The following is a 20,023-nucleotide window of genomic DNA, read 5'->3' as shown; positions in this document are numbered from 1 at the left end:
TCAGTTTTGCATTAGGGGCAGAATTTCAGGGCTTGAAGGGAGAGCATTGGTCTCCAGCTACTCAAGGTGTGGTCTGAGGACCAGCAGCTTAAATCACTGGGGAGCTTGTTTGAAATGCTGAACCTCAAGCTCCACTGGGAGCAGATCTCTGGCCCCTATTTCCTAAGAAGCTGGTAATACTGGCAACATCTGCTTTTTATCACAATCCCCGAGTGATTTGCAAGCACTTTTTAGGTTTGAGAAGCCATGGTCTAGTCCAATGGTCCTGGAGTCCCCTGCAAATATCCTGGATAAGTGGTCACCTTGGCTCAGTTTAGTAATCCCAGGGACAGCCAGCAAAGGTCAGTCAGCAGGTGAGAATGATCCTTTTACTTTTCTTTTTAAATTAGGCTGGTTAGGCAGAGAAATGGATAGAAGAAAAGAAATTGCTGAGCTCTAATTTGTAAGGGCAGGTTGGCTGTTAGAATTATGCTTTAAAACAGCTCATTTCATAGCAAACATGTTCCTTAAGAAGTTTGAAGGAAGCAAGAAGAGGCCTTTGGTATGTGATTCTGTGTCCATTTAGCCTCCTTCCACAATATACAAATATTGATTGACTTACGACCTATGCAACTTACAACCATTCGACTTTACGACCACAATCACTAGCCACGACTACTCCACGTCTGGCAGCACAAGCGTTGCCCAGCTGGGCGTACGACAGTGAGGACCAGCTTCCGGCAGCACTACCATCTCCGCGTGCACCATTTCAACTGTTATCCCAGACTCGGTACAGCAATTTGTGTTTTGTGTCCTGGATATATTTCATCAAACCCCTTCTAAGATGTCTACCAAGAGGAAATTGTCTTTGCAAATATTAAACCAGTTGTACTGGTAATGCAGTGTTTTACTGACGAATGTAAAAATAAGAAACAAAATGGTGTAGAGATGATACAAATGGCATAAAATGAACAAAGAAAGTTATGATAAAATATGACTTAAAGATTTTTATAACATCATTTCACAGTACTGTACATATAGCCTACTCAACTTATGACCAAATCGTGTTACGACCAGTCTGTCGGAACCAATTGTGGCCGTTAAGTCGAGCACTAACTGTATCTAGGATTAGGAGGATGCAGCATTACTGGGTGTAGTTAATGCAAATTAGTTGTCATCAATTACTCTGTATACTGTTTAAACAGCCATATTCTTTTTCATACTAAGATGAACAAGTTCATGCTAACAAGTGGTTCCCAAACTTTAGCGTGTATCAGACTCCCCCAGAGAGCTTGTTCAGTTAATGGGGTGGGAGCCGATACTTTGCATTTCTAGCAACTCCCAGGTGGTGCTAATGCTGGTTATAGAAAAAGTAGCTTCAGATGCATTTTTAGCACCACTGGAAATACCTAGACCCTTATTATTTGATGCTATGCTCTGATGATATTTCAGGGTCAAATTTCAGCAATCAATCCAAGATCATGAGAGTCAGAGCACCTGGGGCAACTTAATATAAAGAAATAATCTAACATCATTCTCTGACACCATTGATTTCAAACTTCTGCTTCCCACACCTACATTTGAGTTGCTAACAAAATGTAAGTTGCTTCATTTTCCATTCTTCTCTTGCTTTCTACCCACAGCTGATGGCAAATTGGTAGTTCTGGTCGTTTGAAGTTGAAATCATAAGCGCCTACTGGCTGGCAGGTGGCTCCGTTAGCCTGTGTTGCTGAGACACTCTGAGCACTGGGCCAGCTCTGAGCTGTGTGAGGACCATCCAGGCCATTTTAGTCCTGTGTGTGGGTCTGAGCTCGATCTACATGTATGCCCTTATCACCTATAGGCTCTCATCCATGACTTCAATAGAATCCAAGAGCATTTATATTAGTTATATTGTGAAGACCTGAGGTCCTGTCATTGTTAGAATCGCCTCCATCCTCAGTGAACTGGTCTTTGGCACAGCACAGGACCCAAGCATCTCTGGTCGGGGCTCCTCCCGGCCAATTTCCCCACCTGTGTGTGGCAGCAGATTTGCACTGTTAGCTCTGACCTTTCTGGTGCCCGGGGAAAGACTGCTGCAGACGCTCTGTGACAGAGGCTTCCTGCCGGTTGAAAACCAGGACTGCCCTTTATACCATAATTGAGTGGAGACAGGATTTACCTCATTGGACCATCTTGCCTGTCTGACTACATTTCACCTTATTAAAACAAGAGACTTGGGACTTTTTTATTTTTTAATAAAAAAATTTATTGAGATGATGCAATTATAGGCTTTTCTTTAAAAATTATTTGCAACTCACTGGCCCTGAGAAAAGGCATTTTTTTTGTATTTTTTTTTCTTTTTGTTACATTCATTTGATTCAGTCCCTTATAAACCCCACACCTCATAAACAACAAGAGATTAGAAATTAAACAAAAAAAAAAGAAAAAAAAAAAAAAGAAAAAGAAATTCTAGATTCGTTCTGGTTTGCAGGTGGTTGCAGTCACGGAGAGAAATCTTCAAGAACGTTCCCTTGGCGTGTGTGAAAGACTCAGGGAGCTAGCGGTTGTTTAGTGTTGCTGCAGCTGGGGCCAAGAATCTCAGGGTCGTCTTCTGTGGTTTCAGACAGGCAGGGATTATTGTGTCCCCTCGCTCCCCCTGCACTGGCTTCCTTGTGTCACTCCCTTCGTTCCAGGTTTCTGCCCAGAAGAGAAGCAGGCTGAGCGGGTGGAAACTAACTAGCACCGAATGCGTGGGCAAAGAAAACTGCCCTTTGTTCTTTGTGTTATTTGCCCAGACCTTTTATCTTGGGAATGGGTCAAAAGGGGGGTAGAATCAGGCTGGATCCCAAACCAAACTCTGTCCCTGGCATGCTGTCTGCTCCTGGGACAAGTCATGTCACCGTGCTGATGATACTCAGGTTTCCCTTTCCGCCAAGGGGAGTTAATATTTCAAAAATGTATTCAGAGTTGGAGCCTAGGCAGAGAAAGGTGGAAATGGGGATTACTCAGTCATTTAGGTAAATCCTGCCATAGCCTTTAAGTTTCAGCTAAATCTACATTCTCAGTGTTAAAAGACAAAGGATCAGAGGGTTCCAAAGATACTGGTGAAAGGAGCAAATCCATTAGTCTGTTATTCTTTTCGAGAACCTCCCCCTCTAAAATAAAAAAAAAAAATCTTAAACACTGGTGATGCTGCCTTAGGCCAGATCAAGTTGCCTTGGGACAAAAAGATGTTAGAAATAATGTCACTCCCACAAAGCCAGTCCAGCCAATTGCCACTGCCATCTTCTGATGGAGACGGGGCAACCTGGCTAAGACTCGGTGCAGGGAGATGCTAGAGAATTTCAAGATACAAGTGAGCGCGTCCATTCTAGACAGCCAGAGAGAGCTCCCTTCCCCCTAGGTGTTCTTCTTCTGCCTCTTCCTTTCCTAATTTCTGACCTTGTAAGCCAAGAATTCCCATGATGGCAGCAGGGAAAGACCAACTAGGTAGGTCACAGACGGGCTTTTAACCTGGTCCTAGATGAGATTTCGTCACACCTAGTACGTAGTGTTGAAGTGAGAAATGTCACACTGGAGAGACCCTGCAGGGAGAACCTGAGCTCTCAGAGGGCAGGACTGGGTCCCGTTCATTCTGGAATCCCTCGCAGTATCTAACAGATGAATTTGGCTAAATTCAATCTGAAATCTTTGGGGTCTGCAGTGTGTGAGTATTATCTCTGGCCAGGTATTCTCTCAAAGAACAAACGGGAAGGTCTTCTGCTCTTAAGGGAATCAACAGAAAATCATTACTATCGATACCTGAATGGGAAATCAAGGCTATACGGGAATTAGCACCTTCTACTTCTTTAAGTGGCTGAAGGTGTCATCCTAAGTCTTATATATTCTTATAGAATATTGCTTTAAATACAGAAACCTTCAGGGCAAAAGGAAATTTTTCTCCATACTTCAGCTGTAAGATCCTTGGAATGGAAGGAGCCGAGTCCTCATACTGGGTGAAGTGGACTGACTGAGATGCCCTAACCGTCAGGAAGAGCATCCTGCCCTGGTGTCTGATTTCATAATCACACAAAGGGCGCCAGTAAAAGTCCACCCTTGCTCTCCAGCCCTTACACTCAACAGCTTTCACAACACACCAGGTATCTGGCCCATCTCTCCCTTTGAGAGATAACATCAGTCATCTCAGAGACTAGAGACACACCATGACAGTGTGCTGCTGAACACCCTTGAAAGACAGCGGTGGCACACTGCAATCCAGCTGCATTTCATCACCATTCAAGCAGATGCCAACCAGACCCTTCCTAAAGGGAGCCTTGAGCCTCACCCAGGTCCCTGACCTCACTGCAAGCCCAATATTCTTCAAGTTAGAGTAGGGGGAGCGTGTAGTGGTGGGAGCCGGCTGGTACCTCCACGTGTCAGCAGGTGGTCTGATATAAGGCAGGAACAGAACAAGACTGAAAAGCCCTGACCAGCTCAATGCCAGTGTTCTCGAACCCTAGTCAATCTATTTGTGCCCCCCCCCCTGCAGGTGTCTTTGTCAGTAGGCTGGGAGAGCATTCTTTGATTCCACGCAGAAATGGCTTGAGTCCGGCAGGACCCGTACGTACCCTGGCAGAGCTGGGTGATGCCCACCCGACTGAGCCATACATACCCTGGCAGAGCTGGGTGATGCCCACCCGACTGAGCCGAGGAAAGAGAGAGAAACAGGAGGGGGTGCTTTGTAAGGCAGTTCTGATCTCAATTAAAAAAACACCATACTCCTAATATTGGATTCTGAGCCTGTATTGGAAGAGTCGATGTAGATGTCAAGAAAAGGAAAACAAATCTAAACAGCTCTCTAAAAATGTTATTGTCAAAAGTACTAAGGGATAGTGCTTCCTTCACTTTCCAAGATACTATCAACCTTATTTTGAAGTGAGAAAGAGCCACGAATGGGGCAGTGGGTTCGTTCTGAACCCAGCTATGCAAGAAGGAAGAAGGGAGCCGGTAATGTATGAGGAATTTCCTGTCTGCCCGTTCTGGGCCGACACCAGCAGCAGCTGAGACTGCATACTCGGCTCCTCCCCTCTCGAATGCCCTGTGTCCCATGGGGTCCCATGGGGACCAGGAAACTTTTTGAAAGGTCTAGTAACTGAAAACAATAATTAGGTGAGGGCACAGAATAGACCCATGTGATGGCCTTTGGGATGGAGTGCAGAAGACCCCTTCTGCCTTACTAGCCTCTTTAACCTGCTTTGGGATAACAAAGTCCCACTGCAGATTTTTCACCCAGTTTCTGGGCAATCAGGCCTGTGTCTTTCTCTGTATTTTCTCTGTAGCACTTGCAAGCTGATCCCAAGGTCCTGGAGCCTTCCAAATAACCTGGGCAGCCTTCCGTCCTGATCTGCTGCCCTGCGGACCCAGAGGGCAGTGGGACTCTCACTTTCGTGGCTGCAGGACTAACACTCATCTCTCAGGAGGAAGGCAGCATCTCTGATGTTTTGGGCCTCCCTCCAATGAGGGGCCAAATGCCGGGATGTGCCAGGCCCCAAAACACCCAGGCCATGGATTCTGTGTAGGCGCACCTGCTCCCAGACTCGCCAGGTGCTGAACTCTCAGGGGTAGTGGCGGACAGGGAAGGAGAGAGAGAAAAAGAGAGCTCTCCTTTTCACTTTATCTTTTTTTTAAAGCATCTTTTTTTTTTCTTTTTTCTTTTCCCCAGCCAAGATCCAACAGCAACGGGAACAGACCTGATCCACGTGGCAGAGAAAGAGGAACCTGAACCCTTTCGCAAGTCTCCTCTTTCCTGATCCGCCGGGGTTGGTGCACTTTGTGAGATTTGCAAAAAATATGTATATATATAATAGATATATATATTTCCATAGGAAAACCAGCTCAGATGTCTTCCCCTAGATGAATGATGAAAAGTCAAACTGCACGGTCTTAAAAAAAATGAAAACAAAAACACCATGAACTAACAATAGATGGAAAGGTGAGGGTGAGGAATTACAGGTGGACAGATTCCGAATGAGGGGAGCGTGAAACGCGAGTCCCAGGCTCGTGCGCTCAGCCAGAATCCAGCCCTGTCTTTGCTGGGTGGCTTGTCTAAGGTGCTCTGGGGTCCCTCCTGGTACGCAAGAGAAGGTCACTGCCATTCCTGGGTCTCTTCCTTTTCTACTCAGCTCCCTGCTCCACCCGCCTCCAGTCCCGGTGGGCAGGGGTTCCCTCGGCGGCAGCCTGCTGAGACGGGGGGGTTGGTGCCTTCAGCATTCATCTTCCTGGTATATTTGTTCATCCAGCTCCTGCGACTCCAGGTGCTCCAGACGGTCTGTTCGGCCACTCATGATTTCATCTGGGGTTTTCATAAACCTGTAGAAGAGGAAACGGGGGAGGGAAGACATTACATTTTCCTCAAGTTGTCTGCAGTCTGCACTCGAAACTAAAAAGAAAGGCCTCATATAGCTCGAGAGCTACTGAACCCAGCTATGAACGCTAACTTAGCACCAATTAGAGAAAAGGGGACCCTCCCCAGACTGCCTGAAAAATGGTGGAATAACTATAAAAAAGAAGGGGCTAGGATGACCGCGGGGCAGAGCACCCACTGGAGCCGTGCAGCGCGTTCCCGCACGAGCGTGCGAGGGACCCTTGGTACGCTCATCTGCGTTTCTTACTTTTAGGGTTACATTTTACAAGGGCCCATGAGAGCTCTGGATCCATTCCCATCCTGGACTGTAAGTCCAGGGAATGGTATTCAAAACTTGAATTTAACTCTAAAGATACAATTAAATGCTGAATGAAAATTTTTGATAATAGGGTCAGTTAGCTGTGCTTTTGGAAGTCAGGAAGGCAAAAAGAAGTTTCAGTGTTATCATTGTTACACCCAAAATGTTAACAATGAGCCTGCTTTGTTCTATCCTCCTTGGAGCGAGGTGCACACCTTATCTCCTCTTGTTCACTGGATTCGCTTGGACGTAACTGTGGTGACAGGCTGCGACCATGACGGACAGGGTCAGGAAGGCAGCCTGGACACAGACGTTCGGCCCTGATCAGGCGAGTGCCCCTTCCACAGCCCCGCTCTGTGTGGGCACGCCTTTCCCTTCCCAGAGTCTCTGCCCTGCACCAGATGAATAATCTTAACACATACATCGTTCCTCCCTCCATGTTCACCAGCCTGTGACAGCCACTTATCAAGTCAGGCTATGATCTCTCGCCTGCCCACTGGGGCCCTCTGTCATCTCCCCTAGGAAGCTCTTCATTCCCACTCTTGACCAGCACAAAGGTCCCGTTCCTGTCTGGCCAGTCTCCTTTCTGACATAGCCCTGGCTCATGCTATCCTCCAAACCTGCAGCGGTTCCCTCTCTACTCCTGTTGCTATCTGAGACACTCCCTCCTGGAGCTCCGCCTGGACATCAAAGAGCTGCAAGGGGCAGCAGTCTGCACCGACTGGGCCTTCCTGCACCGACCCTGCCCCCCCCTCCCCATGGCTTGTAAAGAGCACCCCCAGCTTAACACTTCACTTGGTTACACCCCTGGGCGTTACACCCAGAAGCCTGCATTTCGTGGCAAGTCTGGCTTGCTACACTCATTTTCTCAAAAATGACTCATCTCCCTCACTAATAGCATGATTCTTTCCTTCCTATCTTGCTGAAAATCACTATTGGAAATCTATGAACCTTCCAACTACCACTGCTTTTCTTTTCTGCCTGTATTACTGAACTTCTCAAGCAGTGTGATCTGGTAGCATCTGTTTTCTCCCTCAGCTAAAACTTCCCCCTCCATATTTCAAGTCACTAATGATTTCCACTAGGCCCAGTCCACAGACACGCTCTATTCAGCCCTTCAAGCTACCTCTGTCTTCTTTTGACTACTTTTCCAAAGTAATCTTCTGACAGTCCATGCTAAGGCTGTCAAGAAATATTTATTGAAATCCTCCATACGGTGTAAAACAGAACTGTACAAAATATAGAGGTGGGCAAATATAGGTTTACAGTACTTCGTATGGAAAAATACATGCAGGTTCTAATGATTACCATCCTTTATTAACTAAAAGAATGTTTGTCCGCCCCTGTATAATTCTCTGCCTTCTAGGAGCTTACTATCTAGTTGTGGGGAGAAGGACTTTGTTATTAAAAATGTGAATGAATCACAATGTGGTTTAGGGATAGGGAACCCAAGTTATGACAGAAGGTATCTGTGTGTGTCTGAGCAGCTGAAAAAGTCCTCATAAATGCAACAGATTTGAGATGGATCTAGAAGGTACATACATTAAAAAAGCAAACGTTAAAGGAATATATGTTTTTGGCCCAGGGAATCCTATTTGTGTTGCAGGGCAGCTGGTAGGGTGTATTATGAATTTGGGAGGCAGGGGAGTGGACCAGAGGTAGAAAGAGAATGTGAATTAATCTGGGTGTGGCTCTGAAGTCCAGATATCTGTCTCCATTGCTCAGGAATGCTTGTGCCTTTCTTTAATCTTTCAAATCTCGAGAAAGCGCTTTTTAAGAAAGTGCAAGTCTCCAGCCTGGAACTTGCTGATAAGAAATCTTGGGATATGTGGTTCCCAGGTTTCTAGCCCCTGCCACACAGGACGCAGCCAATGGACAATTCAGCACAATGACTGACTCTGGTGGGGGGTGATGGTATTTCTTTTTTTTTTTTTTTTTTTATTCATTTTAGAGAGGAGAGGGAGAGACAGAGAGGAGAGACAGAGAGAGAGAAGTGGGGGAGGAGCAGGAAGCATCAACTCCCATATGTGCCTTGACCAGGCAAGCCCAGGGTTTCGAACCGGCGACCTCAGCATTTCCAGGTCGACGCTTTATCCACTGCGCCACCACAGGTCAGGCAGGGTGATGGTATTTCTAATATGTTGAGGTCTGTCTTGAATGCTTCATGTCTGAGTAGTAACATTAAATTTAAACAAACATGTCTTATAAGATGTTCTTAGAAATTCAGATTTGAAATTTCAGGAAGATTTTAGAGCTGGATATAGAGATTTAACATTCTAACCATTGGGGTGATAATTCAGGCTATGTAACAAGATCAACTCATTCACGAAAAACGTCTACAATGGGAAGACTAGAAGCCAAGGCCTGAGCTTGGAGAGAAGGATGATGGGAAAGCATCAGCAGAACCAGAAAAGGAAGGTTCATTTTCTTTTACTTCATTTCCTTTTGTTTCCATCTCTTGAACAACCTTTTCCATTTGTTTTAAGATCTCGATTGTTTTTACTGCCTCTTCCCAACATAAAGCCCAGGCTCTTTGCCCTTCGCAGTAAGTACTTATTCCAGGGACGTGTCATTTTCTACCTGTATATAAACACTTCCGAATCCATGTCTCTAGTCCCATCATAAGCCTTTTCTCCTTCACTTGCCAAAAACCATAACCTCAGGCTATTGATCCCATTTTCCCTGAACTTTAGCTTGGTTCCCCGTGTCAGTAACCACCAGTGAACACCAGTGTTCTACTTCTCCTGACTGGTCCTTCAGGTCCCTTCTTCTGCTTCTAACTCTCTCTCCTTTCTTACACTGCACTTGGAGTCGCAATCTATGTGGTAATTTAAATGGTTGGAACTCAGTGGCGAGGATTTCTGGGGAATGTCCAGTGTGATAGCTTTCAGATGTTTCTGATTTCTGATTCTAATACATTGTAATAAATACATTTTACATCATGACTCATCACACACACACACACACACACACACACACACACACACACACACACACCCCTGAAACAAAAATCTTAATAAATCAATGGTCCCTCTTAATTTCATGTGCTAAAGTCTGATATTTTCAACTCTATACTATCCCAATTATAATTTTTATAATTATAATTAAAAAAAAGTTGTGATGCCTGACCTGTGGTGGCGCAGTGGATAAAGCGTTGACCTGGAAATGCTGAGGTCGCCGGTTCAAAACCCTGGGCTTGCCTGGTCAAGGCACATATGGGAGTTGATGCTTCCAGCTCCTCCCCCCCTTCTCTCTCTCTGTCTCTCTCCTCTCTCTCTCCCTCTGTCTCTCCCTCTCCTCTCTAAAATGAATAATAATAATAAAAAAAAAGTTGTGACTGACTCATTAAATCTATTTCATGATTCATTCATAAGTCATCACTGCAGTTTGACAAACGCTGATTCGAAAACTAGCTTATAGGGTTGGTACCCTGGAAATCTAGATTTAATTCTTTGCTTTGCCATTGACAATGTTACCCTGGTTGCTCCCTTTAACTGTACTGGGTGTTAATACCAGATAATACTATTTGATCATTGCATTATTTTAAAGGTGACTCAGACTGTGTTTACTTAGTTTTGGTTCTTCTATAGGACAGACATAAGTAAAAAAAAAAATAAATAAAAATTTTTTTCTTAGATTCTAACAAACCAGCACCTGGTATCCGATTTGTAGCCATGATGGCTTTGAGAATCAGATAGGCAGGTAGAGATCTTAACAGCCTCCCTCCTCCCCCTTATTTAAAGAAAACCATATCCTCCCAAAAGAAGGCAGGGAGAAAAAGGAAGTGCTACCTGAACAAAAGCCTTTGTCCCGGCTCCTTCCTGATAATGTTTAGTTTGTAGTAGTGGCGCAGGGCTCTGGACATTTTCTCATAGGTCATGTTTGTTCTGTTCTGTTTGTTCAAAGGAGGAAGAGAGGGGAGAAAAAAGCACAAAGACACAATGAAACGAACCTCAGAAAAGGCACTGGGGGAGCTATTAAAATAAAAGCTCTTTCGTGGCTCCCGTGGCCCTGCTAGTTTGGGAGAGCTACCTGAGTCTGCCGCCTCCCGGCCCGCTCGTTCCCACCCCTTTGCTCTCACACAGGTTGCCGCCAAGATCTCTCCCTGTGAGTCACCCTTTGTCAGAAGTCCCGGAGCTCTGGCTCATAAGGCATAGCCCACAGAAATCTCCCTTATTTCCTTTCCCAGGGAATTTCCTGCAGGTTCCCACTATCTGTGGGTCATCCTTCACCTTCTGACCCATAGAGAATTTCTTTTTTTTTCTTTTTGTTGTTGGAATTCCTGTTAGGGAAGCAAGAAGACAGTGGTTCCACGCCCTGTGGCCAAGGCGCAAGGTGGGCGTTGCGGAGGGAATTTTTCTCAGTGACTGGCACATGGCGATGTCGGCAGAGGGCCTTGCCATATTTGGTCATGGCCTGCATTAGGTTCTCCAAGGCTTCAGCCTGGGCAGAGCTGAGTCTGTGGTGGCCCCCGGGCCCCCTCTCACTTGGCTGACCTGACACTGCCATCATGCACCTTGTTGGCTTTGCCCCATAGCCACCTGCCTGTGGTCAGGTCTGGATCTTGGTTACTTGCCTTTTTTTTTTAAAGTAGGAATACAGATTTATTTATTAGGGTTTTTTTTGGGGGGGGTGAAGAGGGGGAAGCTCTTTGCTCTATTTTATTTTATTGTGGTAAGAACACTTAACATGAAATCAAGCCTCTTAAATTTCTAGTGCATAATACACTAGTGTTAATTATAGGTAAAATGTTGTTTAACAGATCTCTAGAACTTACTGATTTTGCTAACTGACTATGAACTAGTAGCTCATTTCCCCCTTCTCATGACCTTTGGCAATAGCAAGCCATTCTTTGATTCCATGAATTTGCTTATTTTAGATACTTCATGTAAGTGACTTGCTTCTTACACTTAGCAAAATGTCCCCAAGGTTCATTTATGGGGTCACATATTAAAGAACTTCCCTTTTTAAGGCTGAATAATATGCTATCGTATGTACAGACCACAGTTTCTTCATCCATTCATTCATGGATGAACATTTTGCTTGTTCTACCCACCTTTTACAGCTACACAGTGGAACAGTTTTCCTAACTCTAAAAGACTTTATCTTTTAAATTCCATTCCCTCTTCCCAGTGCAGAAGATGGTGAGGCAATCCTACTTCTTGTAATGTTTGCTTTTAAAAGGGGATGTTTTAAAGTCAGAATGTAAGTACTTCCCATGTAGGAACAGGCTCTCAGGAACATGGAAGTTTCTGACCAAGCAGAACAGAAGCCGCACTTCCCAGCGCTCCCTGTGAGTCAGAGAGCCCCAGTGCGCCCCATTACGCAGTTCCTGCTGACGGCCTGGGTAACAGGGCCCGGGCAAGGAGGTGGGGGGGACGGCTTCTCAGCCTGTCAGACCAGGATATGCCGACTTAACTGGCACCTGGCCTAAGGAACAAACGGAAAGGGGCATCTTTAATTATCTCCTTCCCTTTGCAACTGTCTAATTGTTTGCCCAGTAAGGAAGAAACTAAATAATTACGAGCAGACTTAGGAAGCAGAAGACAGACAATCATCCTCCAAGCCTGGGATAAAGACTTTGTCTTGGCATTTGTTTACAGAGCAGATATCTGCTGCCCTTTTACCTTATGGTTTCCCCAGAGTCGGGCCAGTCCATTGGGATCCACTATCCGGAATATTTTGGATTCTTTGTCCTCCCATCGGATGAAGTTTTCGTACCGGCTGTCAGAAAGCAACTGATAGACGTAATCCCAAAGCAGTCTACAGTCTACAGAGGAAAAGGGCAAGAAAACACTGTTGAAAATGTTTCTTGTTGAGGCTAAGGACAAGAATCAGAAAACAGCTGGGCAGGTAACTGCTTGTGCCCACTCTGGATGGACTGTCTGACTGCCTGGTTTCGTTTGACATGGAGATCTGTGCCCAGAGAGGACGTGGGATGGTGCTGGGGAGGGTGACCTTCGTCCTGTGGAGGCCTCAGAAACCATCCCAGCCAACTGTCTCCATCCACAGATGGGGACACACAGAGTGACCTGGAGAAAGTGACTTGTCCATGGTCATGACCAGTGACTTGAATTTGAGCAGAGCCCACAGGAGGGAGAGAGAGACCCAGCTCTAATTGCAAATATGTTGGCTCAGAAAACGGCCTGGCAGGGAACAGGGTGGAAGGCGAGTCCCAGTGCTCCAAAGAGAGCAGGCTGGCATACAGGGTAGCACTAAGACTCCTTGGGTGTTGGAGGACGATCCTGAACAGATCAAGACAAGACTGGGGTCAGCTAAAAAAAAGTGGCAGAAAACGAAGTGACGCATGAAAAGCTGTGGGAAAAGAAAAACTGCGACTTAGTGGCTGTGACCATGGGAACTGTGACTAGCTCTTTTTTTTTTTTTTTTTAAAGAATATAGATATTCTCACTATAGAGTATTGGAGGTCTTTAAAACTGTTTTATTCTAATGGAAGCAGGGTAGAGAGAAACCCAGTACAAAAAACAAACAAACAAAACACTTTCTCTACTTGTACACTGATGCTCAATCATTTGGTTCATCAACAAGTATTTATTAAGTGGATTAGTACAGTCCAGACCCTGTGCTGGGCCCTGCCTGTTAGCTGTGGGTTGTCAAATTCAAAGAGAAGACTTGCACTGCACCCTTTCCTGTTCTAGTGCGTTTTGGGGTTTTGCCATAATGGTATGTGGTTTACCCTTCAGCAGAGCCTTGACAGGTGGATGGGGATAGATGGGAACTTTCTAAGTCTAGCTGATGCTGGACTAGCCTCCAGATGAGATAAGAGGCCTCAGTTTCCAGGTGTTCGCTGTTGATTCTGGGAGCTTTGCTAGGCACTAGCCAGAAGGTAATAAATGGTATGTTACAGGATGGCATGGATGTGCTCGGCTCTCTACACGCGTTATTTCTAATCCCCTCACCCCTGAGGTCTAGGATTTGAACTTCGAGGCTCTCGCACTACCATATGCTGACGTCCTTCTGTTGGGTGAGGCCCAGGAGGCCTGGCAGTGGGTGTCTGGGTCACATACAAGAGGAACTGAGTCAGGTCACCTTGGGCATTTCTTGAATCTCTCTGAGGTTCTCTTTCCTCATTTATGAAATGAGACAGACAACACTTACTTTACAGTAGTAACTTTCAACCTGCCTCCTCTGATGGCACACATCAGCCAATTACTAAAATTCTGAGGCACACCAAAAATATTTTTGCCGATCTGATAAAAAAAAAAAGCTATAATTTTAATTCATTCATACCAGGTGGCTATTGTGTTGGCTGCTGCCATTTTTTTTATTTGACAATGTAAGGGAAGAGAGGTCAGTGCCCCTGACTAAATAGTCAGGTATTGCATGTTTTAAAAATTCTTGCACACAGCAGTTGAAAAATCGCTGCTTTACAGGATTATTGGATAAGTGATGATGAGAGTGAAGAGAAAGTAATGAAAATAACGGTATTTTGGTGCTACTTCTAGGCAGTGTGCTGCGTATTCTGCAAGCACTGCTGCATCTGACCCTCGCGACATCCAGTGAGGCACGTGCTGTTGTTACTCATTCCCAATTCATGGACAAGGCAGCTGGGGCTCAGAGAGTGTGGTGACTGACTCAGAGGGCACACAGTCTGTGAAGGAGACACACAGGCCTCTCGGCTCGATGTGACTCTGAAGCCAGTGCTATGCCTCACTTCCCAATGTGGTTTCTACTCTCAGAGAAGCTGGTGCACAGGTATATATTTGTAAAATTTTAGGACTTTCCAGAGCAAGGTTTATCTCTGCTTGGTGCACCCTTTATGAAACCAGCCTTCTCTCTGAACAGAAGGAACTGGTATAAAATATAGCATTTCCCGGAAGGCTTAATCTTTCTAGAAACTACCATGAAACTTAAAATGGCCATAAATCTTTAGTATCTCTGACTGTATCCTTTTCCCCTCCAATTACCTGTGTTTAAAAATTAATGTGATTTATTGTTTTTTTTTTATTTTTTATTTTTTATTTGTATTTTTCTGAAGCTGGAAACAGGGAGAGACAGTCAGACAGACTCCTGCATGCGCCCGACCGGGATCCACCTGGCACGCCCACCAGGGGTGACGCTCTGCCCACCAGGGGGCGATGCTCTGCCCCTCCGGGGCGTCGCTCTGTTGCGACCAGAGCTACTCTACCACCTGTGGCAGAGGTCAAGGAGCCATCCCCAGCGCCCGGGCCATCTTTGTTCCAATGGAGCCTCGGCTGCGAGAGGGGAAGAGAGAGACAGAGAGGAAGGAGAGGGGGAGAGGTGGAGAAGCAGATGGGCGCTTCTCCTGTATGTCCTGGCCGGGAATCGAACCCGGGACTTCTGCATGCCAGGCCGACGCTCTACCACTGAGCCAACCGGCCAGGGCGATTTATTGTGTTTTAGAAAAGGACAACTGGTATTCTTAAAGAGGACAGTGGCCTCCCAGAGTCAGAACCCCATTGTAATAGAAGCTGGCCGGCCAATCCTATATCCATAGCTACCTGCAACTGTGTTCTTACTGCCAGAGGTGGGCTGGGCAGGGTTGAGAGCAGGAGAATGAGTCCTAGCATCACAGAGTACCCTGAGAAAAAGCCAGCATCACGCTACTGCAGACGGAATAATCTAGCTCCAGCAAAATGACCCCTCTTCCATCTCTGCCACCTCCCTGTCTTACATTTTTACTGCAAATGAAAAACAGAACTGAGCTGTGGTTTCTCCTCCAGTGTTTCTCCTGCCATCGAATGGCAGATAATGTTTTAATTTCCCACCATCTCTTCCAATAGGAAAACATCTGACAAAACCAAATATTATCATCACAAAATGCTAGTAAAGAGGAGGAACAAAGGGGGGAAGGTACTGTGCATAATGTTTGCTTGTTTCCTACAGGTTTATGTCATTTTTACCAGAAAGAGGCTTGATGACACCTTTAGATTGGTCTGGATTGGGAATGTGATTCTCTAGGGTGTTCATATTAATAAAATTAGTAAAAAAAAACTATCTGGTTGTCTCGTAGTTTGATATAGAGAAATGCTGCCCTTATAAGGGTGAGTGACATGTCGGCAATCCTTTTGGCTATAGGCTCATTGGAGCTAAAACGTCAAGGGGCTGGTTCTCCTCTCATCACCACCTGTACAAGGATTCTCACTTCTTCTCACTTATTTTTTAAGTGAGAGGAGGGGAGATAGTGCATGCACCCCAACTGGGATCCACCCAGCAACCCCTGTCTGGGGCTGATGCTCAAATCAATCAAGCTATCCTTAGCACCTGGGGCCAACACTCCAACCAGCTGAGCTACTGGCTGCAAGAGGGGAAGTGAGAGAGAAGGGGGAAAGGGAGTGGAAGAGAAGCAGATGTTCGCTTCTCATGAGTGCCCTGACCAGGGATTGAACCTGGACGTCTGCACGCTGGGCTGATGCTCATCCACTGAGCCAACTAGCCAGGGCCAGGAATCTCACTTTCATTGTTTCTGTTGCATCTCTTTAACTGTCTTGGTATCATCTATTTCTCATAAAACAGTAAAATGGGAACCAGACCATTTCTTTGAGTAAGGGCTTATTCAGCTTTAAGGTACCTTGCTGGTTTTTCACCGAACTGGGACCTTTATGCAAACCATTTACAAAGAAAAGATCTAGAAGGTTCTCTGTTCTTTGGTCAGTAAATGAAGGGTAGGTTTACCAGAGAACAGACTTTACCTGTAAGATTCAAAAACATTTGTATCTTACAAACTTTTCCCTTTCATAAATGTGAAAATAACCCCAAACAAGCTGCCAATTAATCATTTTAAATAGCATTTAATCTAGCAGAGCCAACATTAGCTGAGTAGTAAAAATATGTTGACATTCAAGACATATTGAATTACTCAGTCATTAACGGAGGCAGCAACAGGAATTTTGTGGCACAAAGCAGTTGTTTCAAGCTCAGGGTGAAAGTGGCTTTTATAACAGTCTTAATTGTTTTGTTTCTTTAGTTAAGAATTATCCCAGATGATAAAAATAACTGCCTACTCACACAAGTTTTCTTTTTCTTTTTTTTTTTTACAATTAAAGTTCAATCCATATAAGCTATTTTTTGTCTTTAAGATTTCAATGAAATAAAAGGCAGGTCCTCCTTACTTCCTTAGATCCTCTGGAGATTGTTACCATGGGCCCCTGCAACTCTCTAGCTTTCTGGAAATCCATGTCTGCCCAGACACAATGTTCTTTTTCTTTTTTAAACTGAGAACAACAGACATGTAATAATATACTATTAGTTTCAGGTTTACAACATTACATGGTGATTGGGCATGTATATGTATCGGGAAGTGATCATCACAATAAAGTCTATTTACCATCTGCCACCAGACAAAGTTACACATCTTTTTTCTTGTGATGAAAACTTTTCTGATTTACCATCTTGGCAATTTTCAAATACACACTACAATATTACTGACTATGGTCATCATGCTGTGTATTATATCCCAATGACTTGTTTATTTTATAACTGGAAGCTTGTACCTTTTGACCTCGTTCCTCTATTTCGACCGTCTCCAAACCCCCTCCCCTCCGATAACCATCATTGTGTTCTTTGAGCTACAATGTTCTTTGATCATCAAGGAAATGCTTAAGAGTATGTAATAAAACTCATCAATCTCTATAAACAAAAGTTCATCCTATTATAAAATACTTGAACCTGAATATAAAAGAATTTTATATCATAAAGTATTCATTAATTTTTAAGGGCACTTCTCCAAAACAAAAGGGCTTTCTATATCAAGGCATGTGGGTATTTTAAACAAATGCCCATTTTTTGGATTGTGTTTTCCAGGAGAGGAAGTTCATGAAAGGGTTTAGCTTGAGCAAAATGTCATCACGAAGTGTCATTTTCCAATTGCAGAGAGTGCGCTCTCTCCTGCTGCGTGAGGTAGCCTGGGAGTCTGCAGCTAAAAGAAGTTGTAAAAGAAAAATCTCTCCCTGTGGTTAGGAAGAAATATTTCCACTCCCACATCTGTCTCTTACCAGAAACTCATTGAGCAGGGATTGTAAAAAAGATGGGCAATTCACACATAACCAACATGGTTTATAATGAAAAAAAAAAAAACCATGCTAGACAAACCTGATGTTCATAAAATCTGAGTGGGAAGTCAAGTTATTGACACAGGGACTGGTTAATGATGGTGGTTAATTTAAATTCTGGGGAAGCTTCTAAGAGTAGTTTTATGTAGTTTTTATTGCCTAAGTGGAATTTTGAATGCAAGTCTGGAAACTGGAGTTCCGTGGGCATAATCTCTAACAAGAAGAGGCCGAGTGTCCCTGTTTAGTTTCTTTAAATTTATTATGAAAAAAATAATAAATTTATTTCAGATTCAGCAACAAAACAGGTAAGTAACTTCAAAAAAACTCTGCTATTCTGCATTATAAAAGTAACTAGAGTTTCTAAACTCTCATTCCCTATGGGGTATTCAGCAATGTTTGGAGATAATTTTGGTAGTCACTACTTGGGTGGAGAATGCTGCTGGCATCTAGTGGGCAGAAATCAGGGATGCTGCTAAATATCTTATAATGCATAGGACAGCCCCCCCACCCCGCCACAAATTATTTGGCCCAAATATCAAGGGGGCCAAACTTGAGAAAGAAACCCTGCGTATAAAAACAGACTTTATAACACACAAGGGGTAATCTGCAGCTGTTTCCCCCCCCCCTTCCTCTATTCTAAATAAGCCATTTACCCAGAAGCAGAAAGTTGATAAACCCAGTGCAGCCACCCTGTGCTGATATGCAGAGGTGAGTTTACAATGCATAATTGCTTGTGCCTTGCTGTGTGCACCGTGGCAAGCTGGGGGAGGGGGAGCTGAGGCAAAGATTGGTCTATGCTTCCTAGCTTCATGGGGCGGAGGGGCGGCAGCTGCAAACAAGCTGGACCTTTATGCCTCGGGTTGCCAAAGGTGTGGAGCGAGGCTGGGAAATGCTGTTACTGCAACTGAGGCCCTGTGGCTGAGCTGGGGCTGTAGCTGGAACCTAGCACCTCCCAGTTCCCACTTCACTCAGGTGCTGGACAGCACGGAGTGCCCACCTGGGGACTGTCGGGAGGTGGGGACACCGTCTTATAGGAACCTGGACCCTTAAACAAACTGGACTTTCCAGTCTCCTCAAGCCCCTTCCACACAGCCACTGTGCTGTTACTGTTTATCTTTTCAAAATGTGTCCTAAAACTTCCTTCTCTTTCAGGGCTCTTTGATCTCTCAGTAGTTCACAGAGAAAATAAAGTGCGTGACTCAGTCAGAGCCACCGGGAAAGTCCTGTTCAAGTGCAGGACCCTCCCCTCCCCAGGCTTCTCCTCCATCTCTTCCAAATATGGACAGCGGGCAAAATCCCAGAGGCCTGAGAGGGAGTGCAGAAGGAAATCTGCAAGTAAATAAGGAAGCCAGGGCGCCCTGAAGGGCACGCTCTGCAGGCCAGCACACTCGGGGCAAGAGCCCCAGACAGAGGCCAATGCCTTGAACCAGCGCCGGTGGGCAGTGGTGCTGGCTGTACCCACTGCTCTCTCTTTGCTCTTGGACTGGAGTACAGCAAAGAAAAAATAGGCAGAGGAGGGACACTAACACTTAGTAATTAACCTACTTGTGCTACATATTTAACTGCTGTCTCATTAGTACTCAAAAGTACCCAGACATGGATATTCACATTCTCATTATTATGGAAAAGACAACCAGGCCTCAGGCACTTTAAAGCACCTTTGCTTGGGAGACAAGGACTAGAACTCACTCCTGCTGACTCCAGCATCAGAGGTCCCACAGCCCTGAGTGCTGCTCCACACTCCAGGCCCCTGCGGGTCAGCACTGGGGCAGCTGCCCTAGAAGGTTCTGAACAGGTTTGCTGAGGGTTGTCTGCCTGAGATAGTGGGGAGGGGGGGCATGGTTATTTAGGCTACTACTATAATTCTGAGCCCCTCCGGCTTAGGGAGACACCCCACAGGCCTGTCCTTACACATGTAATGGTGTGGGCAAAGGTTACAGTGCCTGCACACCCCACCCAAGGGCCTGTCATCACTTTCATGCTAATCCCTTCAGACTCCTTTTTTAAGATGATGCCTTTTTTCCCCTTCAAGGCTGCTCCTGAAGCTCATTTGTAAAATAAAAGTCCATGGGCCTCATTTGAAACAATTTCACCAGCACTTAACACACTGGGGAGGAGGCCAGAGGGAAGTGTGCAGTGTAGCCTTCCCTGTCCTCGGAGCCTCTGAGGATGAGTGTCCAACTGCTTACCCTGGGGTCTCAGGCTTATTTTTCTTCATCTGATTTAAGATTAGAGGCTTCCCAGATAGTCTTTTTGTGCATATAAAACTCATCCAGGCCCTGGCCAGTTGGCTCAGTGGTAGAGCGTTGGCCTGGCGTGCAGAAGTCC

General features: G+C 45.2%; 1 protein-coding gene across 5 annotated transcripts in view; it reads right to left on the bottom strand.

Moving 5' to 3' along the window:
- Positions 1-2,238: 2,238 nt before the first annotated feature.
- ETV6 (ETS variant transcription factor 6) overlaps positions 2,239-20,023 on the bottom strand; it is a 235,077-nt gene continuing 217,292 nt past the window's right edge. For all 5 annotated transcript variants that reach the window (XM_066264350.1, XM_066264339.1, XM_066264312.1 and 2 more), the window contains 3 exons: positions 12,290-12,432; positions 10,454-10,554; positions 2,239-6,309 (listed from right to left, as the gene is read on the bottom strand). In XM_066264350.1, the coding sequence (XP_066120447.1) occupies positions 6,204-6,309; positions 10,454-10,554; positions 12,290-12,432 (350 nt within the window). In that variant the 3' untranslated portion in view covers positions 2,239-6,203. The remainder of the gene's footprint in view (positions 6,310-10,453; positions 10,555-12,289; positions 12,433-20,023) is intronic.

Source organism: Saccopteryx bilineata, chromosome 1 (assembly GCF_036850765.1).
Source record: "Saccopteryx bilineata isolate mSacBil1 chromosome 1, mSacBil1_pri_phased_curated, whole genome shotgun sequence".
NCBI classification, from domain to species: domain Eukaryota; kingdom Metazoa; phylum Chordata; class Mammalia; order Chiroptera; family Emballonuridae; genus Saccopteryx; species Saccopteryx bilineata.
This window is presented reverse-complemented; position numbering and strand designations above follow the sequence as displayed.